Source organism: Callospermophilus lateralis, chromosome 15 (assembly GCF_048772815.1).
Source record: "Callospermophilus lateralis isolate mCalLat2 chromosome 15, mCalLat2.hap1, whole genome shotgun sequence".
Classification (NCBI taxonomy): Eukaryota; Metazoa; Chordata; class Mammalia; order Rodentia; family Sciuridae; genus Callospermophilus; species Callospermophilus lateralis.
The window spans coordinates 43,315,813-43,337,015 of NC_135319.1; the positions used below are offsets into that span (position 1 = coordinate 43,315,813).

General features: G+C 57.7%; 1 protein-coding gene across 1 annotated transcript in view; it reads left to right on the forward strand.

Moving 5' to 3' along the window:
* The first annotated feature begins 562 nt into the window (after nucleotides 1–562).
* Nucleotides 563–21,203, forward strand: part of Unc5b (unc-5 netrin receptor B) — a 75,097-nt gene continuing 54,456 nt past the window's right edge. The window contains exon 1 of the mRNA XM_077105342.1: nucleotides 563–1,065. Within this exon, the coding sequence (XP_076961457.1) occupies nucleotides 987–1,065 (79 nt within the window). The 5' untranslated portion in view covers nucleotides 563–986. The remainder of the gene's footprint in view (nucleotides 1,066–21,203) is intronic.

Sequence of the window (21,203 nt, forward strand, 5' to 3'; positions counted from 1 at the left end):
TAGGATCAGATGCTGCAGGGGTTCCCAGTGGTCTGGCAAACAGGTCTGCCAAAGATCATATAGAAAAGTAGGACCCACCAGGATGATCCTAATAGGTGCCCTCATTCACAGTTCTAAGCCCCAGCTTAGCCGGGACTTGGTGTTTGAGGTCTGAGGAAGCCTCTTCTGTAAAGACCTCCACGTGTGGAAGGCATAGACCATGCAAAAAGGGAGAGTCCAGAGTTTAATCATCAGAAGCGAAGGATGACATATAGCCAAACTAAAGGAAGGCGTGAAGGTACATTAGCTCAGATTTTAGAAACGAAAATTGGGTGGACTCCGATTCCAGACCTCTTCCAGCAGCCAGGTTTTCCAATGCGCTAGGTCCAGCGTTTCTCGAGGACCTCCCTTGAAGGACCCCCAGCTCTGCTCCGCCACGCGGAGGACCGTCGGGCTCCCCCTCGAGGGCCCCCCTCCGGCCCCGCCCCTGCCCTCCAGGCCCCGCCCCGTCCCCGCGTGTCCCCGCCTCAGCTGGCGGACTCTAAGACTCTCAGCGGCGCTGGGCATTGTGGCAGGCGGCGGGGGCCGGTGAGGGCGCCGGGGCCGCTAGGAGTGGCTGGGCGCGGAGAGGCGCGCTCCGGGACTCGGACGGCGCGGCGCCGGCCGCTGCGAGCGCCACTGAGCGCACTCCCCTCGGGTCGCGCAACTTCTCTGCCGGGGCGCCGGAGCCCGCAGAGCCGCTCGGAGCCCCGCAGCCGCAGGAGCGCAAAGAGGGGCGCGCCCGAGCCTGGCTCCGGAGTGGGCGCCCGGCACCCATCGCGCTCCGAGCGCCGGGCGGCCCTCCGCGCAGCGTGGCTGCCGCTGCTCCCACCGAGGGCACGGGCTGGCTCGGCCCGGCGCCGGGGAGGACGGCGAGGAGGAGGCGGCGGCGGCGGAGACGGCGGCGGCGAGGCTGGGGCCAGGGAGAAAGCCCTGGGGGAGAGGCACCCGAGCCGGGCCGCGGGATCATGTGGGCCCGCAGCGGAACGCCCGGCGCTTTGCTGCTGGCGCTGCTACTCTGCTGGGACCCGAGGCTGAGCCAAGCAGGTAGGGAGTGATCGGGCTTCGGGGCTGGGGACGAAAGGACCTGGCGTCTCACTGCGCTCATCCCCAAAGTTGAGGTGGTTTTTGGTAGAGTCTGGGTGCACCGGGAAAGCGGCAGGGGTGCCCAAGTTAGAACGCCGGTTTTTCTGCCCCACTCAAGTGGTAGATGGCGCAGCCACCTCTCTGGGGGCGCTGGCCAGGGGTGGGTTAGAGTAAGTCGGAAGCTTCCTGTACCCGCCTGGGAGGGATCGCTCCTTTCCCCTTGAATGGTAGCGTGATTCGGGGTCAGAGCCTCCGCGAGGAACCACCTCCAAGGGACTCCTGCCTTCCAGCGTGCGGTGAGGGCGCCGAAAAAGAACTGTCGCTACGTGGGCTAGGTGTGCGCCGTCTGCCGTTCGCCTGCAACTTCCTAGTCCAGGTCCCAGCTCGCCCGGGCTCCTGTGCCTGGAATCTGCAGACCAGAGGGAGGCAGCGAGAGTCCTGCCCAGTACGGGAAGCGCAGGATGCGCTCCGCCAGCCGGGGAGGCCGGAGCGAAGGGCTTTGGCTATTGAAGGGGGAGGGGCTGAATCCTGCACGCAGCTTTCCGGGGATGGTGGGCTCGCAGGTTTGGAAGTCCCCCCCGCCTCGGGTGTTGGTGTGTGTATTGAAGGAGGGCGGGAGTACGTAGAGATCCTGCTGAGTTTCCATTTAAATGGGTCACTGACATTCTTGCTGTCCAGGGAACAGACCAGGTGCGCTTGCCTCTCGGTACAGCACCTGCTCCAGATCCAGGAAAATGCCGTAAGGGGGTTGGTGGGTTCCTGGTATAAAACCCCGGACCTGCACTGATATGTACGTGTCTCGCCCGCCCTGTAGCGGGACTGGCGTGGCCAAGTGAACTGACTCTTCCAGGTTTGGCAGGGAGGCGATGGACGCACTGAAGCCATCCTCTCTGGTACCCCAAGCCAAGCAGGTGGACTGGCTCTAATCCGAGGCGCCCACTCCGGGAAAGGGGTGGGGACAGGAGGGGACAATCTGCACCGACCGATTCCTCTCTGAGTTGAAGCTGAGAATCAGGCAGGAAAACTGGAGCAGAAAGTGGACGCGATGACGCAGCTCCCCCCCCCCTTTCCGTTGTGATGTTGACATCCGCTCTCCTCCTCTGCTCCCCAATAGCTAAAGATCCCTCACTCTGGAATTAATAATTCCCACGGCCAGGAGTGAGGGCTTGGTTTTAGCACATCCCCCACCTTTTTCTTCCCCCCAAGCTGTGTGCTGAAAAGTTACGACACACAACCATTTGATCCAAGTTAATTATGATTTGGGCAGACTCTGGTATTTAAAGCAGTGTTTTGAAGTTAGAAGGTAATGATGGGGAAGGGGGGAGGGAGGCGGCTGAATGACCAACCTTGCTTTAAAGGGCGCAGTTAGATGTGGGAATGCTGGCTTGGGGTGTTGGTTTCTGGTTTAAGGGTGTTTGAGGAGGTGATTGAAGGGTAAGATGAAGACTGCAAGTGGCACATGGGCAGGGTTGCTGTTTGTGTACCAGCAGGGCAGTGGGATCAGGAATAAATACTAAGGCTACCAAGGGTGAGGGCTCCGCCAGGAGAGAGCCAAGACTGGCAGACCTGGTGTTCTCTGGGTGGGTGGGCTGGACCAGGAAGGCTGGAGGGGGCCTGCCTTTTTTGCTTAACAAAGCATCCAGCCCCTGTTTCCCCAGAAGAAATCCTAGGCCCGGGGCTTTGATGGATTTGGGCACGAACCGTGCCCAGACAGAAATGGCCTCTAATACCCGGCTTTGATTTCTCACTAGTGAGGAGAAGCCGTGTTGGAATCGTGCTCATTACTTAGCGCTGCAGGGGCTGCCTGCCCACCAGCCTGGAGAGGGGCCAACTGGTGGGCTCGGCCTGCAGCCTTCCCTTTGCCCAGAATGTGCCGCCCTTAGAAACCTGCCTCAGGAGTAGAACATGGCCCTTCCTCCTACACAGCCTTTCCCCCTAATGCCAAGGCACCGAACATCTTTCTCTCAGAGTATTGCTAGGGTTTTGCGATGGATCTCTCATGAGTCCCATTTCACTGATGGGGAAAACCAAGTCCCAAGTGTTGGTTTTGCCCAAATTTTGCCTTCACTCTACACAGATTGCAGGCCTTGTATGTAGGGCCCCTGTCCAGTAGCCAGGCTGATTCAAGCCACACAGGACCCCCCTCCCTCCCCATCTACCCTGCTGCCTTGAGCGTCCTATCAGACTAAGGCAGGGGAAGCCGGGCCTACAGAGGGCTCTTTCCTGAGGGCGCCCAGGTTCCCTTGAAGTGGCAGGCGCCTCTCTCCTCTCCCCAACCCCATCCCAAGAATGAGCTTCCTATTCAGCATGGAGAATTTCTTCCAGCCACAAAGTTTGATGGTAGAGAAATCAAAACAGGAACCATAGGACCCCCCAGAACCTTAGAAGACGATGTCAGCAAGTGGCTGGCCCCAGAAGGCCACTCGATGCTCTAATTGGCTTTAAGAATCTCCTTTCCTCCACCCCTTCAGAGCTTTTTTTTTTTTTTTTTTTTTTTTTTTGGCGCAGGGGGTGAGTACCAGGGGGGAGCACCAGGGATTGAAACCTGGGGCATCTCCCCAGCCCTTTTTTTGTATTTTAATTATGACAGGGTCTCTCCGAGAAAGGCCCTGCTAAGTTGCTGAGGCTGGCTTTGAACTCACAATCCTCCTGCACCACTAGAATCACAGGTGTGTACCACCACTTCCGACCTTTCCCGAGCTTTTAATGAACTTTTCCTGGGCCTCTGGCTGGGATGGTTGGGAAAGAGTCGGAGTGTCTTGATAATACTTCTTTTGAAGGTGTAGTTGATCAGAGTTTTCCTAGTGTCTGGCTCTGTGTGCCAGTGTGTGCACGCGCAGTGTGTGTGCGTGGTGTATGTGCACACGCGGTGTGTGTGCGCCTGCGCTGTGGCAGCCTGTCCTTATCTCCCTCTACACTGTAGCAAGCACCCATCTCACTTAAACAAATGGAAAATCAAGTGTCTTAATGGGTTTTCTCATTAAAGTGAAAGTACCACTGCAGGGGAGAGGGGAGGAATTTCTGCTGTAATCACTATCCTCAGGCTCTGCCCCCTCCCCCAAACCAACTGGGAATTCTGCAGGATCAAAAATCCTCCTGTTTCCAATCCACTAATTTAACTGTGGTAGCTTTGGGACAGGCCCAAGGTCACACTGGGACTCGGAGACAGAGTCAGGATTTGCACTCAGGCCCACAAACCTCAATCTAGTGCTTCTGCCTCCTTCCTTCTTCCCACTTCACCGTGGGGCTGGAGACCCCTCACTGTTGGTCTGGGGTTGAGATGCTAAAATTGAGGCACCACCTACAGCAGGGGACATTGCTTTGGCAGCTGAGTTAGACCGGGATTGGGGAAAGAGGGACATTTGGAGAGTTGGAACCACAAGGGATGGAACCAGGCGAGGCCAAAGGTCAGGAGCAAGGCCTCAGGACTGGGCAAGTGCCCCTGGGTAGCACCACAGGAGTCCCCAGCACTGATCTTAGCACCCAGCCTGACCTGGGGAAGGTAAGCTAAGCTCCCCCGGGACTGCAGGGCTGAGCCTTCACATTTAAGAGCTCTGTGTCCCTTTGCGAAGTTGGGGACAGAATGTGTGTTGTTTTTTTTTTTTTTTTTTTTTTTGTCTTGACATTTTGGGAGCCCAACCTTCCCCAGCCCACTTTGTCCTGTACTTTTTCCTGCAATGAGATAGTCACCCATTCCTGTCTATCTGGCCCGCACGCTGAGCCACCAGGGTTTCTGTTCATGTGTGTTCATGGGGGATGGGCATGGGATAAGCTGATCCCCTCCATCCCAACTGCTTGGAGAACATGAAGTGATTTCCAATGGACAGGTCTCCGCAGGGTTTGCAGGCTCCTTTGCCATCTTTTGAACCTCAGACCTGGGTTGGGGTGGAAAAGAGACAACTTGAAGCCTCTGAGGCCTACAGGAAAGGACCAAGGGACAGGTCCTAGGCAGGGACTTGGGGTTGGTGGCCCTGAGCCCAGAGAAATTGCTGCCTAGGCAAATGGCCCCCAGGGAGAAGGGCTGAGAAAGCCAGAGGCCCAGGCCTGAGCTGGCACTTCTGCTGGCCTCCTCCTCCTCCTCCCCAGTTTCCTAAACAGCCTCCGCAAATGGAGTCATTAAAGCTGGGAAGCCCAAATGAAACGAAACCAATGCGTTCTGTTCTTCCTTTTTTAAAGGAAATTTAAAATACTGTAATTAGAATAATACAAGGAGAGCCCTTTCCGGGCCCAGGAAGGGCTGGCGGGCTCTGGCACTGCTCCTTGGACTCCTGAGTCGGGTGTGGGGCACCCGCTCCTGCCCCTTGGGGCCTGATGGGGACCCCCTCCTAGGGCTTTTGGGGAGAAGCCTGGCATCCCGGATCCAGCTGTGGCTCTTCGCTGGGAGTTGGGTGACCGGCCAGAGCCGCCCCAGCCGCTGCGCCCCCGCGGGCAGACAGGCCCAGGCGGAGCGCGCTGAGCCACAGGTCCCCGCGGCACCCCTTGCTCTGCTCGCGGTCTTGGGCGATGCTAATGGCAGTGAAAATATTGGCTGGAGTGCGCCGTAAATCAGCCGCCTCCCCCGCCCCCACCCCTTTTGTTTCTCTCCCTCGGCTCCCAAAGCTCCGAGCCCCGTGGTCCCTCTCCACAAAGCCGCCTGATCAGCAGCTCCGCAGCTCCGGGGCTGGATCCAGCGCCGCTGCACCCGCGCGCTGTCACCAGGTGTCAGGGTGCGCGCCCTCTCGCGCGCCCCTCTCCCGCCTGTTCTTGTCCCCCTCTTCCCTCTTGCCACTTCCCTCCCCAGCCGAGCTAAATCGGTCCGCAGGAGCCCTGGGAGCTCTAGCGCCACCGCCTAGCGGGGAGCAAGCGCAGGCCCCCCTTTCTCACCTCCACTGGGCTGCGCCCTGCTCCTGCAACTTCCCGCGCTGAGCTCCTTTCTCAGGGAAGGCGGCTGGGGGTGTGAGGGTGTGTACCAGAGAGGGGGGGTGGGTGAGAGAGAGAGAGAGAGAGAGAGAGAATTAGGAGGAGGGAGGAGGGGTGGGTGGGACCTGTTGCTCTGGGGTGTTGGTGTGTGTGGAGGTGAGGTACAGGAGGGTGTGTGTGTGTGTGTGTGGGTGGGTGTGGGTGTGTGTGGGGGAGGCTGTGCTGTGTTTGTGTATAAATAGGTGTATGTAAAGTGAGGACAGTGAGTCACTGCTAGGCCTGGGAAGCTCCATCCACTGCGTCCTGCTGGGGATTCCTCTTCAGGATGGGACCCAGGATATTTGCCCTCCAGCTGGGAGCAGGGTTTGTCCCAGGTTTTGCTGTTGGAAGGGCAGGACTGCCTGCCCCCCCCAGGTCTACCTGAGCATGGTTCTGGTGCTGTAAATGGATGAAGGAAGGTTGGTGGGCCATAGTCCACCCAGGAGGTGGGCTCCTGCCCCAAGAGGGGCTCCCTGCTCGCCTGCCAGATAAGTGGGAGAGGCTGAGATTTGGAGGCTCACCTCCCTTGGCAAGGAGAGAAGGGCGGTGAGATCTCCTGTAGAATTTTCTAGAAAGGGAGATGGTGGAGCTTGAGGGGGTGGGCTCTCTGAGGGCGAGCAGCATCTTAGGCAGGCCTTGGGGGAAGCAGTGGAACTGAAGGAGCTGCGTGCTGGGCCCCCCTGTCCTTCCTGGGTCACAGAAGGGTTCCCTGGCTTTCCTAGTTCTGTCCCCACCGAGGACTGCTGCTGACTGAGTTGTGTCACTCAGGAGCATCCCCACCAACGGACGCATTGCTCTGGAGTCTACAAAACTCTGTCACAGGGACTCACTTTGTCCCTGTGAGAACCCCACCTGGGAAGCGGAGGCTCACTTAGGAAGCTGAGGACAGGAACCCTGGTCAAAGCCACAGCGGCTCTGGCTCTGGTCCCCAAGGAGATCGCCATCCATGGGGGATGCTGATGTCCACTCCAGAAATGCTAAATGACATTCAGAGAGTCTCAGGTATCACCTGAGGGCAACAGACAATTCCTGTAGGAAGAGTAAAACCATCTAAGCCTCAGGGCTTCCTGGGGGTGGTGACTTGCCTCAGTGGCCACTCTCTCCTTTTCTGGACCTTTTTTGAGGGTGGAGGTACCAGGGATTGAACTCAGGGGCACCTGACTCCTGAGCCACATCCCCAGCCCTATTTTGTATTTTATAGAGAAACAGGGTCTCACTGAGTTGCTTAGTGTCTCGCTATTGCTGAGGCTGGCTTTGAATTTGCAATCCTCCTGCCTCAGCCTCCAAAGTCACTGGGATTACAGGCAGGTGATACTGTGTCTGGTCCTTTTCTGGTCTTTCTAAGAACATTTCCTGGAGAGGGTGGGATGGGGCTGGCTGGCTGGGGCACAGAGCTGGGATGCCATCCCCACCTGCCCCACTCTCAGGAAATGTGGCCCTGTCAGCATCCACTCTGGCTGCCACCTTGGGGTGGCACTCCTTGGGGAACTACTGTGTGGCCCCTTTTCCACTCCTGGCATTCTGGATTGCGCTGACGGGATATGCCCCCTCAGCTCCCGCTGGCCCCATGGGCTGGGACCTGGGACAGAGCTTCTTATTCTTGAATCTCTCAGTGGCCTTAAGTGGAGGGGACCCAGCAGATACTTTGTAGGTGTGAGTCGGATGGCGTTGGGGTGAGGCCTGGAAGGCGTCTCTGCCCTGCCTTCCCAAACACAGAGGGCAAGAAGGCAAGGGGCCTCTGTGGCCAGTAAGAGGGGAGCACGTTGGTCATCACCCCTTGTTAGTCCTGACCCCTCCTCACTGAGGCTCTGCCCCAAGGCCTTAGCTGCCAGCGCAGGGGGACTCACGGCACGGCCAACTGGGATTTTGTGGTCAATGGAGCCTCCCAACATTGGCACGCACTCACCCGGTGGCCTCAGGTGGCTCACCTAACGCTGTGTGCCTCAGTTTACTCATCTATAAAATGAGGGTGCCAACGTTATCGCCATAGGATTGCCCCCAGGTACATGAGTTAATGTACCATAAAGCCCTCAGCATGGCACAGCACACAGCAACCCCTGGTACTGTTCGCATGGAAGCCCTTGAAGGGAGAGTGGTGTGGCCCAGCAGCCCATGGCCAGGGAGGAAAGATCGCTCCTGCCCTCACTGTGCTGTGTGACCTTGGGCTAGTACCTTTCCCTCTCTGGGTCCTGGTTGGCTGGTTTCCCCCCTGTCTGTGAGTTTGGAGTTGGGGAGAGGTAGAAGGCGGATCCTTGACAGTTGTGTGTTTTTCTGTCTGGTTCTATTGGAAGAGGCCCCAGCTGCCAGCAAGACACAGAGGTTGCTGAGGCCCAGAGCCCCGTGTTTACAGAGCCCCTCCGGAAAGTCAGTATATTGACTGGAATGCTCTTGTGTGCATTACGCGGCCCTGGGTCTCTCTCTCCCTCTCTCCGAAGCCATAAATCTCCCTCGGAGACCTCCGTCCCCTTTTCCTGCTCCCTAAGCATCTCCTGCCTCAGAGACCAGGAGCCCCAGATCCAGGTGGGGCCAGGAGGCAGAGAAGGACACGCCCCCTCCAGAGGCAGTTGCCCCCCTCCCCCTCTCCTGGGGCTCAGGTGGAGGGTGTGATAGAAGGGACCACCCAGACTCACTTTCATTTCTCAGGGACAAGGGAGGGCTGATTGCAGGGAAAGGGGCTGGGAATTCTTGTCCTCACATCAGATACTGGAACTCCAGTGCTCCTTCATTCATTCTGAGAAAGTGCTGTACTTTGGGGTCGGAGATGGACAGCTTTGCTCTGGCCCTTTAAGAATTGAAGGGCTTGTATGAAAAATTGGGCCAGTACTAACCATGTGCCAGTCCTGTGATACTAGGGTGCAAGGGGTGTGGGATGGAGGGACCCATCATAAGTGACCCAAGATGTGCATTCTCCAAGGGCTCTGGTGTCGCACTTGGAGGGCAGGCTGTGCACCCAGACTACTTGGGATCAAATCCTGACTGTGTTGCCATCTGGCTGTGTGTCCTAGAGCAAGTTGCTTACCTTCCCTGAGCTCTCATTTCATCATCTGTGAAATGAAGTAGTATAGCACCCATCTCATCTGATTGGGATGATAAAGTGCATCACACGTTCTAAAGTGCTCAGGAATGTTCACTGTCTTCCTCATCATTGTCACCACCATCATCGGTGCCAAGTGTGGGGTGGCACAACGGAATGTGCCTCTGGTGTTGAAAGGAGGCTTTCATAGGCCGGGTGGTCAGGGAGGGCTTCCTGGAGGAGGGAACGATGGCATTTGACCAGCCCTTGGGGGATAAGCAGAGGCAAATGGAGAGGGAAGACCTTGCTGGTGGGGGTACCTGAAGGTGCCGGGAGGGGCGTCTGGCACCCCCACACTCCAGCAGCTGGCTCGGGTCTCATCATCTGGCAAAGCCAGACTTTTGGCCCAGGGGTCTCTTCTCACTGCAGTGGAGAGAGCCCAGGGCTTCGCAGTGAAGGACCGAATCTTCCTGGGACCTCAGCGTCCCTCCAGGAGACAGATGGAGGGACAGGCTGGTGCCTGGCCTTCCTGCAATGAAGCCGTGTGACCGGAGCCAACCTGTGAGTGGGGCTCCCGGCCACCGCTGCCACCCCTCTGCCTCACCACCCCACCCTGGCTGCCCCGGCCACACCTCTGGGCTGGAGGGCAAGAGGACAGGCCCTGGTGGCCTGGTGGCAGCTTCCACGTGGGCCAGAGAGTAGGGGCAGGAGGGGAGGGGCTGTCTTCTGCTCCTGGGTGCCCACTGAGCAGGCCCTGGCCCGGCCAAGTCTCCAGGGCTGGGAGGGACGTCCTCTGCTCCCATCCCTAGGAGCCTGCAGCCCCCAGAGGCCCCAGGCGGCGTCGGGAGGCATTACCGGCTCAGGAGCAGCGGAGGGAAGCAGCCCTGTAATGTGATCAGAGGCGCCTGCCACCCGCCGCCCGGGCACCCAGCGAGATGCAGGGCTTCCAAGAAAGTTGAGTCAGAAATTCCAGGAAAGTTGCTCCGGCCCCTCCCCCACCCCACCTTCGGTCATTCTGTGACCCAGCAGGGCAGAGTGAGCAGTGACAGAGATGGGCTGGGGGTCTGTCATTGTCACAGCTGGGGCCTCAGGGTTGGAGGCAGGGTGGGCTGAGGTGACCAGGGAGACGACCTGATGGGGCCCAGAGCCACTAGGGAGTGTCTGTCTGATTCACTCACCTGTGGCTCCAGCACCCCGCAGGGTACACAGCAGGTGCTCAGGAGGTGCAGAGTGAGCTGCCAGGCAGGGGCTGGCGGCCAGGGGACCTGGAGTCTCATTCCCCCTGCCCCCTCCCCTCCTGCCTCCCGCCCCCTCCCCCTGCTGTCTTTCTCGAGCACTTCCTGTCACCAGGAAGCTCCTGTGGTCAAGCCCCTGGGTAGGAAAGACTTTACTCCCTAAATCCCTAAATCCCAAGAAGCCACTGAATGAACCAAGTCAGGTGCCCTCGGCCCCTTCCTGTGCAGAAAGCAGGTCTGGCCACCTGTGAGGTGGCTCGCTGTGGCTGCCCCCATCAGAATGTTTCTGCCTGTTCACACGCCCAAGCCCGCTGACCACTCCAGGTGACTCCAGAGAGCGCCCCTTGCACGGTCACTGGCTCTGGCCTGCCGCAGGTGTGGGCTGAGAGCCGGTGTTAGGAGCCCGGGCCAGGGGCTGACTCCAGGCCCCAGCCGTCCCTGGCAACTGCCACCAGCGTCTTGGCAGGACTCAGCAGTCCTGGCCGCGGGTCTGGCCACTCCAGGCTCTCCATGGCCCCATGTCCAGTGTGCAGGGAGCACCCCAGAGACTCCACGTCCCTGGGTGCCAAGCCTGGCCCAGGTGCCACCTTCACAGCTGGGCACCCACCGGCCTCTGCCAGGAACCCCAGCTGCAGGGTGATCTGGTATCCCTGCCTGGCAGCCAGGACAGCCAGGTCTGCTGGGCACAGTGACCCCTACTGCAAGCTTGATCTTTTCCAGTTGGTCTATCCAGCTTCTGTCTCCCCCACCCCTGCTTCTCTCTCTCTCTCTCTCTCTCTCTCTCTCTCTCTCACACACACACACACACACACACACACACACACACACATATCAAGGAATAGCAAAAGAAAGCCCTGAGCTGAGAATTGGGAAACTGGATTCAAATCCCAGCCACATGCTAATCTGCTGTGTGGCCCTAGGCCAGTCCCTTTCTCTCTCTGTGCTTCTTCAATCCAAATGAACAGGGTCACCCTGAAATCCTAAAACCCTGCCCTGGCTGCCTCCCCACATTCTACCTCCCCAAGCCTGGGTGGATAACGAGGTGCCCTGTTGGTGAGGTTGGGTGAGAGGGTCGGGGCAGGTCCGGTTCCTTCCCTTCCTGTCTTCCTGCCTGGAAGAGAATCGACCCACAAATCGCTGTCACCCCTCTTTCTTCTTTCTATCTAGTGCTCCCATGGAACGTATTAGCCCCAGGTGGCCCAGGGTCATCGCGGGGAGTTCTGGGACCCTTTCCAGTCATCAGAGTTCACATGACACTGTGGGGTAGTTTAGTGTGGCCCATGAGGGGACCTGGGGACCACCTGGGGTCATCAGCAAGGGGAGGGCCTGCCTCTGCAGGGGCTTGGAAAGGGCCTGGCCCAGGAGGCAGGAGGCAGCTATGTCTGTGACAGGCCAGTCACCTGCTCTCTTTGAGCCTCGGTTTACCTACAGCAAAAGGAACCCAAGAGGCCGAGTGGCATTTGCTGGGAAAGGAAAGGCCAGGGTGGTGCCAGAGGCAGGAGGCTGGCCGAGCAGGGGCTGGAGGCCCGGGGACTGTGCGGTGCATCCTGCAGGACCTGGTGGCTGGGGACGGTGAGGAGGGGCCCGCTGTCCCTTTCCCTGGCTGGAACCTGCCTCCTGGAGGGTGGGTCTGGCTTCTCCGCCTTCCTGGCCGGCCAGGGCCTGAGCCCGATCACAAGAATTTGGGCCACTTGCCGTCCCTCTCCGTGCCCTGAGCCCTGCTGCGTGCCCAGGACTGCGGAGCAGAGGAGGCCGGGCGCCACGTCAAGGGAGGTTAGTGTCAGCGCTGGGCTGGAAGCAGGCGCCATCTGCCGTGCCCACTCCAGGTTACGTAAGCCTCGGCCAGTCGCCCGTTCTTAGAAAACGGGGCCGGCGGACCAGCAGGCAGGAGAGCTCGCTTCCTTCCCAGCCCACGGGCCCTGGACCGGTGTCATTCTCCAGTGGCTCTCCTGCTGTGCAGAGAGAGGCCCAGGGAGAGCGGGGCTGAGGCTGGCGGGTGCAGGTGCGCCCAGGGGAGGTGCCGGCTCCCTTGGCACGAAGACTGTATGCCCACAGCACGCCCGGCCAGCAGCACCCCGTCAGCCCCTCACACCGTTTCTCTGCTGAGCCTGGGTTGGCTTGAGGAGTACTCTGGCTTCTGCAAAGTAAGGAGCCCTTCTCCACCCGCTAATTCCTAAGGAGACATAGCCCTCCCACAGCTGATAAGTAACAGGCAATCGTGCTACCTGCGTATCATCAGGGCCTTTGGGGTCACCAAGACCCAGGGTTGCATCCTGACTCCTTCATTTGCTAGCTCTGTGTCGTTGACCAGGCTGCTTCCTATGGCAGGCCTCGGTTTCCTCTCTGAGACGTGGGAATCAGGAAGCCTGCTGCACAGACCACCTTAGGACGGACTCACACTTGCCTAGAGGACAGGGAAAAGGTGGCTGTGGTCACTGGGACTCAGTCCCATTCTGTCTTTCTCTTTTAAACGGTACATTCCACCATGTCTGACTTATTCCAGGCACGCAAGGGTGCTTCAGAATTAACCCATCAATATCGTTAACATCAGCCAAATGAAGGGCACCTGGGGAAGGCACCCGGGGGCGTTCTGTCACACAGCCACATCCCCAGCCCTTTATTAATTTCTATTTTGAGATAGGATCTCCCTAAATTGTCCAGGTTGACCTCAAACTTGTGACCCTTCTACCACCGCGCCTGGCTTAAGCGCCATTATTAATGAACCTGAGGAAACAAAATCATGATTATTTCCATAGGGGCTAAAAACACCTTGGACAAAATTCTGTACCTATTCATGATACGAGCACTCAAGAAAATTGAGGACTACTCTTAAGATTGATAAGATGTATACCCTAAGCTGAGTGTGGTGGCACAGGCCTATAATCTCAGCAGCTTGGGAGGCTGAAGCAGGAGGATCGTGAGTTCAAAGCCAGCCTCAGCAATTTAGCAAGGCCCTAAGCAACTCAGTGAGACCCTGTCTCTAAATAAAATATGAAAAGGGCTGGGGATGGGGCTCAGTGGTTAAGCGCCCCTGGGTTCAATTCTCGGTACCAAAAAATACACTCCCCCCCCCCCCACACACACACCCTAGGCCTCAAGTCAGTGTCTTCTTTGAGAGCAAACACTACAGGCATTTCCATCAAGACCATATGGACAGATTCCCAGCACCTCTCCTAGTGTTCTACACGGTGCTAGAGGCTGTAGCCAATGCAATTGAGCAGGAGAAATAAATTAGAAGCATAATAAAAAACTAAAGAACAAGAAAATTATTCCTACCAGATAGTAAAACATTTTACAAAACCCCTGAGATTTCAACCATGTGACATGATACAAGAATTGGCAAATGGAACAAAGACAATAAAAAGTTCAAAATCAGACCCAAACACGTGTGGAAACGTAGTATATGAAAAAGGCAGTTACTCAGATCCTGGGCTGAAGGCAGATTTCTTAATGAGTGTGCTGGGACAATGGGGACTATTCAGCAAAAAGTGAAACTTGAGACAGGAGCTCCATGGGGATTAGGGACGCTGCGACTAAACAGGGATACAACTGCCGAATGAAAACACGGGCGAGCTCTTCTTCAACTTTGGGTACAGAAGGCTTTCTAACAATGATTCCCAAGTCCAAGGCAACACAAGAGTGATCATTTTTTTTTGAATAATTTAGATTTTTTTGGTAAATAATTTACAAAACACCTTAAATAAAGTGAAAAGACTAGAATGGGGTGTGGCTCAGGGTGGAGCATGACCTTAGCTTGCATCAGACCCTGGGTTCAGTCCCACCCAGGTTCAGTTCACCACCAAAAAAAAAAAAAAAAGCCAAAAGATTACGCATTTCATAAACTGATAGAAAATATCTGTAATGTGTGCTGCGGACAAAAGGCTCCCATCCCTCGTATACAGTCCTGTTTTCTAATTTTTTATTTGTTCTTTTTAGTATCCATGACAGTAGAATGTGTTTTGACATCATTCATGCAGGGAGCATAACTTCCCATTCCTGTGGTTGGGCATGGTGTGGAGTTTCCCTGGTTGTGTGTTCATGCATGAACACAGGAAAGTTACGTCTGACTCATTCTCTTCCCTCCTCCTGACCCTGTCCAATCCAGTGAACCTTCCCCACCAATTGTGTGTTAGTTTCTGTATATTGGAGAGAACATTAGGCCTTTGGTTTGGGGGGGATTGGCTTATTTCACTTAGTATGATAATCTCCAGTTTCATCCATTTACTGGCAGATGTCATAAAGTCATTCTTTATGGCTGAGTAATACTCCATTGTGTATATGTACCACATTTTCTTTATCCATTCATCTGTTGAAGGGAACCTAGGTTGGTTCCATAGCTTAACTACTGTGAGTTGAGCTGCTCTAAACATGGATGTGGCTGCGTCCCTGTAGTGTGCTGATTTTAGGTCCTTTGGGTATAAACTGAGGAGTGGGATAATCATGTCAAATAGTGGTTTCATTCCAAGTTTTCTGAGGTGCTTTCCATATCGGCTGCACCAATTTGCAGTCCCACCAGCAGTGTGTGAGTGGACCTTTCCCCACAGCCTCACCAACGTATGTTGTTGCTTGTGTTATTGATAATGGCCATTTTGACTGCAGTGAGATGTGAAGTACTCTCAAGTGTTAAGGGACAGAGAGTCAGAACCTGACAGGTGGGAAGAAGACCCGAACAGACGATTCACAGAGTCATGTGCGACAGCAGCTGCAACCGGCTCGCTCACGCCTGGAGAAAGAAAATCAGAGCGACTCTGAGATGCCCGTCTGCTCAGCATGGAAAACCCAGTGGAACTTCCACTGTGGGGGACAGGGAACGGGCACTTCCAGACGCCGTGGGTGGAGAGGGAAATTGTAGAACCCTTTAGATAGGAAATTTGGCGATATCTTTGTGTGTGTGTGTGTGTGTGTGTGTGTGTGTGCTGGGAATCAAACCCCTTGTCCTCGCAGGCTGGCTCTGCACCCTCAGCTGCATCCCCGCCCTGTCCGTGGCCTGGGGACCCCACCCTGCTTCCTCTCAGGTGTTCCCCAACTCTGCTCACAGAGCCAAGCAGTGAGCCCAGGGGGGCAGGTTCCCCCTGCTGCCCACATGGACGATGGCCTCTGCCTCCCTGTGGTCCTGAGCACATTCCTGAGCACCTGGACTCGACCTCCTCTTCTGTGAAATGGGGACAGTGGGTCCCACCATTCGCTTAATGAGTGAAGCTGGCACCGAGGTCACATTTAGCCCGTGTGTGCAAAGGGGAGGTTGGCTGTGCCGTGCGGTTTCACTTGTTATTTACCTGAAGGGTCTGCAGGTGGCTTGGGGGCCTTCAGGAAATCTCAGTCCTGCTTCTCCAGTTCCTTGTTCTCTTCCACACACACACACACACACACACACACACACACACACGCGCACACACACGCAGCCACAGAAGATGCTGAAGAGGCTTGCTCACTGGTGTCACCTTGACCTGGGAGGGTCTGTTCAGTGCCTCCCACCTGCACACCAGGTGTGTGGAAGGCCCCCCGCTTGAGCGTGGGCACAGGAGGGACCCACCAGGCCTGCTCTGTGTGACGTGGCCATTTCGCCCATGCTGCTGCGTTGAGTCTTCGCAGTGTCTCCGGGAGGACAGGGGTCTGAGGAGAAGACCCGGTGGGGCTGCGGGAAGCTGGGTGGCCCGCGATCTCCTGGCCGTTAGTGCCAGAGCCTCACCCAGGAGCCTTGGACTCCAGATTCAGTGCTGCTTCCACGAGTTCCCCCCCACCCCCGTCTGCTCCCTGATACAGGGTCCCCTCGCCTCCCCCACATACCTCCCTTGATGTCCCCAGAAGTGCTGGGGACTCAGTGGTCACTGGTGGAGTGCCTGGGTGCTGAGTGAGTAGATAACTTTGCACTGCCTCGCCAAGTGCTCTCCTGGGGGGGGGGCGGTCATGGCTCAGGAAGGAGCTGTGGGCCGTGGGCAGAGCAGGAGCCAGCGCTTTCCTCCTGGTGGGTCCCAGCCGCCATCAGCCAGCCACTTTGTCAGCGGGGCTGCCGGGGAAGGGGCTGAGCCAGACCTCAGGCCTCCAGAGCTGCAGGGGTCCAGGCCTGCCAAGGGCTGGCTCTGCCCACCAGTCACTAAGTCCTCATTACACCCCCACAGTGTCCTCCTGCACCCCGCCCCTGGATCCTGTGGAGCTTGCAGAGGGAGGAGGCAGGGCCAGCAGAGGGTCTGGCCTCTTAGGGAGAGGAGGCCATCCCCCCCCTCCAGTCCCGGCCCCTGGACCCGAGTGCTCCCACCCCCAGAGGCCCATCTGGCTGGAAAGGGTGGGGCCTGGGCAGGTCCATGTCACTCCCTGATCTCCCTGCTGTCCAGGGCTCCTCCAGGGAATTCTGGTGCTTATGGGGCAGGAGGTGCGGCCCTCAGAGCTTCCTGGGAACTGCAGCCTGGCTGACTCTGCCAAGGGGCGCGGGAGGGCCCAGTGCCCTGTTGGCCGGGGTAAGAGCCGGCATGAGCATTGCCCTCCACCCGTCACATGTCAGGTGTGCCCGGTCCCCACAGCAGGACCCCACGGTACAAGAGCACCTTTGCATTGGCTCTGAGCTGCTCACCAACCCCACGACATCGCCAGGACAAGTGTAACCTCCCTTTTACAGATGGAGAAACTGAGGCAGAGGGGAGAGAGCCAACCTGCCCGAGGTACCACCTACGACTTGGGCTGCTGGTGGCTGAGAAAGGTTAAGAAAATGGCACCCGGCTGTCATTCCTGTGGCCTGGGAGGCTGAGGCAGGAGGATTACGAGTTCAAAGCCAGCCTCAGCAACTTAGTGAGGCCTTAAGCAACTCAGTGAGACCCTGTCTCTAAATAAAATACAAAAAAAAGGAGCTGGGGATGTGGCTCAGTGGTTGAGTGACCCTGGGTTCAATCCCTGGTACCAAGAAAAAAAAAAAGAAAGAAAGATGAAGACAAGCCTTGTAGACTCCGCAGGATCACCGCTGGAGGACACCTGTCCACCTGAGAGTTACTGACTAGGAGCAGAGCCAGGGATTAGAGAGGAGCCTGGGGCCTTTAGCGCTGACTGGTCAGACAGAGGAGGAATGTGTGGCCAGGGAGGGAAGTGGCTGTCTACACAGCAGAGGTCAGGCAGGCTGGACCTGGCTCCACCACAAAGGTGGACGTCGGGGCGGAGCCAGAGCAGGCCGGTGGCCAGGTTAGCCAGCAGTTTCAGTGGTCTATCCACCACGTGACCCCATGTGACCCAGCTTGCTTCTCCTGAGCAGGGACATTCCAATGGCTAGTCACCTTCCTGCTTTCCTGCTGCCACGCTGTCCCGAGTGCATATCAGGTCTGACTTGGGGACGTGGACCACCCACTCTATGTCATTTTCTCCCTTGGATGATCCCAGCGGGTGGACAGCTGGGACCCGCCTTCCCCGTAAGGGAAATTCCAGAGCCCACCAAATCCCAGATTCCATCACCTTATCTGGCCCCATTCTGTCTGGCCTTTGAAGTGCCTCTGGTGTGAGAGGAAAGGCCTCTGTGCCCTCCGATTTGGCCTGTGGGGCCCCCCACCCTCCCACCAGCTCGGCTCCCGGGTGTGCTGCAGGCTGGAACGCTCGGGTTGTTGACAGCAGCCAGCCACAGGGGACTCAGCAGCAGCAAGCAAGCTCCACAGTGGACGGCATTGTCCCCTCTGAGCCTCAGTTTCCCCACCTGTTAAATGAGGGGGTTGAACCCGTGATCTTGGTTCCTGGCCCAGCAATCTGTGGAACTTCCTGAGGGGCAGCGGGTGCCACCCTCATGCCCGCCAGCCTCTCCCGAGCACGTCCTGTCCAGCCAGGCATGCGGCAAACATGGGTTGCGGGGTTGGTGAGAGTGTGGAGAGGAAAATCACTCCCCACATCTGTGAACCTGGCCCAGCATGGAGTGCTGCCCCGCTGACCCGGGCATGGCTGGCTCCTTCTTAGCGTTCAGTCTTGGCTCAAATGTCCCCTCCTCAGAGTCTTCTGCCCCGATCTCCTGCCTCTTTGACGAGGACACCTCCCCCCTCCCCCTGCACCTACTCCCAACTGGAATTATGTGCCGAGGTGTTTGTGAGCTTCTGGTCTGGCTCCCGCTCCAGGAGGGCCGGGCCATGTCACTCAGTGATGTCCCCCTGATCCCCAGAATGGTGTGTCCAGTGCAGGGCGGGCCCTCCGTGAGCAGGTGCCCAGTGAATGAATAACCAGCATGGTACACGGGAACTCCTAGCAGTTGCTCAAAATTCACAGGATGCCTGGCCTTCTGGCGGGTGGCTCTGGTTTGCAGGTCCAGGCCCTTGTGGCCTGTGGATTTGACAAAGTTGATTCCAGGTGAGCAACTCCCAGCCCTAGCTGCATGGTAACTGGCTGTAAGGCCTGGCTGGGCATTGGGGTCTTTCAGAGCTCCTCTGAGGGCCTGTTGGGCAGCTAAGGTACAGGACCCCAGCCTCCGCTGACCCCCAGGGCTCTCTAAACCAAGTCCTGCCATTCTTGAGAAGTCCTACAGACTCAAGCCACTTTGTTCCACGTGGCTGAGTTCCCCAATGAGGTGACCTCCTTGTCGGACTCTCCAGAAGGGGCGACCCTGTTTGAGCCTCGTAGGTGATGCAGAGCACGGTCCAGGGCCCTGTGGTCCCTTCCTGATGACACCCCAGGAACAGCTGGTGGCCCTGGGCACAACACCCCCAGCACCTCCTCTTCCTGGCCAGACGGCAGCTCTCCCTTCTCCTCCCCCGACAGCACACAGTTTTAAATAAGATCTTCATTTACCAGAAGTTCACACCACAGCGTCGTGTTACATGAGAAGCCGCAGCCTTGTTCCTGGGGGATACGGGGCTGAGACGCAGTCAGGGGGCTGCAGGAGAAGCCACCATGGGGGGCGGTGCACGAGAAAGGAGGAACTCGTGGAATCCGAGCTGGTGGCCCGGCCCCAGCCCTGGCAGTGCCAGGCTCCTCTTGGCTCCGCGTGTGGCTGGTGGGGGAGGTGCCAGGGCTCTGCGAGCTGACCTCAGGCTGCTGGAAGGCTTGGAGCCGGATGGGTGTATGATGTCACCGTGAGTTCCGCCAGTTGGCACCCCCTGCGTTGCTCTGGGTCATTTATATGGCTTCAGTCGTTAACAGGGGGCTCTTGCTGCTGATTAATGAGCCAGCCACCTCCTGCCTTGCCTTGGAAACCGTGGTAAGAAGGGATTTGGTGACAGTGGGCAGACATCAGTCCCCGCCCCGCCTCTTCTTCCCAGTCCAGCCCATGCAGCATGTAAAGGAGTGAGAAATCCCAGCGGCACAGCACTCTACAGTTTCCCAGGCCTCCCTGCAGTCCCTGCAGGCTGTGAGGTGGGCGTGGTTGGTCACCCTGCCGTGCAGTGGGGTGCAGTGGGTGTTCGAGGACCTCATAGGCAAAGCTGTGACCTTACACCAGGCTTCCTGCCAGCTCTGTCTACACCTGGTTGGGGACTGGTGGGCCGGTCACTGTCACACCTCTGGCTGTGACCTGGGATGTTTTCACTTCGCGGCATTTGTTCTGATGGCCTGAAAGCAGAGAGATCAGGGACCCAGGATCAGTGTGCCCCGCGACCTTGAGCAAGGCAATCCCTGCCTTAGACCTCGGTTTTCCTAAAGGTAAACCAAGAGTGAGCTTCCGGCTCTCCGACAGGAAGCAAAGGCCCTTCTTCTTTCCTTGCAGAGTTTCCAGTGTGTCCTGACTCCGAGGAGACGATGGGGGAGGGGGCCTTGTGGCAGCCCCATCACTGGGTCCGCAGTCCAGGGCTGATGCGTCTGTAATAAATATTGAGCTGACAGATGCTAAGCCGCATCCCCAACCTCTGAATAAATAAAAAGTTGCCCAGAATAATAGCCCGGAAAATGCTAGAGGCTCCAGCCAGCTCTCACCCCTGCCCCTCCCCCGCCAAGCTGCCCACCCCACCCCCACCTCCTAGCCTCCCCTTTCCTCCCCAGCCCCCCAGTTCAGCACTGCAGGCCGGAAGGGGACGACCCGCCTGGCCTGGCCTGGCTTTGGTTCATAGCTGAAGCCTGCACCATCTCCATGTCCCCTCAGCTGCCACAGCAGCTAATGAGGACCAGCCCCTGCCCATGACAGCTGGGGGACAGGCCAGCCAGGCCCTCCTGGGCTGGTGGTGGGGCACGGGGAGCTGCTTTGAGTCCCCAGCCCAACCAGCCTGGGTCTTCCCTTCTGTCAGGACCCTTCCTGGCATTTTCCCCTCTGGGAGATGAACAAAGAGGACAAGAGTCAGCCTCAGGTGGCCCCAGAGCACGTGGGCACACTTCACCGTTTCCTTGACTGAGCTGAGCGCATGTGTTGCTTCCTGGCCCTCGTTAGGGTTCAGGTTTCCCCAGGGTCAGGACCCCGGCTGTGAGGTCGAGTGGGACGTTCACAGAACAAGAGACCAAAGGGACATCTCCTCTGTGTCATAGGTGAGCAGGCTGAGCCAGGCCGGGGCGTCCAGCACACTTGTCCTGGGTCACACGCAGAAGCTGGTAGAGGCTGGATCTGAACCCAGGTCTGGAGCCTGTGCCCTTGACCCCCACCTGGACATGCCCAGCTTTGGTTGGGGACCCATACGGAGATGAAGCCTCATCCCTGGGATCAGCCCAGACCCAGGGAAGTCCAGGCTAAGGCATCTGTGCTGCCTGGTTCTGTGGCTTTGGGGCCACCCTGGGGAAACAGTGCCCATCCGAGAGCCTGCTTCCTGTGGGGTTTCAGGGGAAATGTCTGGGCCCAGCCCCGAGTGAATCTCCTCAGCCCTTCCTTGGGAGGCCCCTGGGGCAGGAGGCCGGAGGCCGAGGCCCCAGGCAGGACAGCCCTCCCTTCACCTTTCTGGATGTTATCTGCGGATACTCCCAGGTGGACTTTGGCCCCTGTTCCTCTGGGTAAGAGTGCAGAGGTGCAGCTCCTCAGAGAACATGACCAGGTCTCCTGG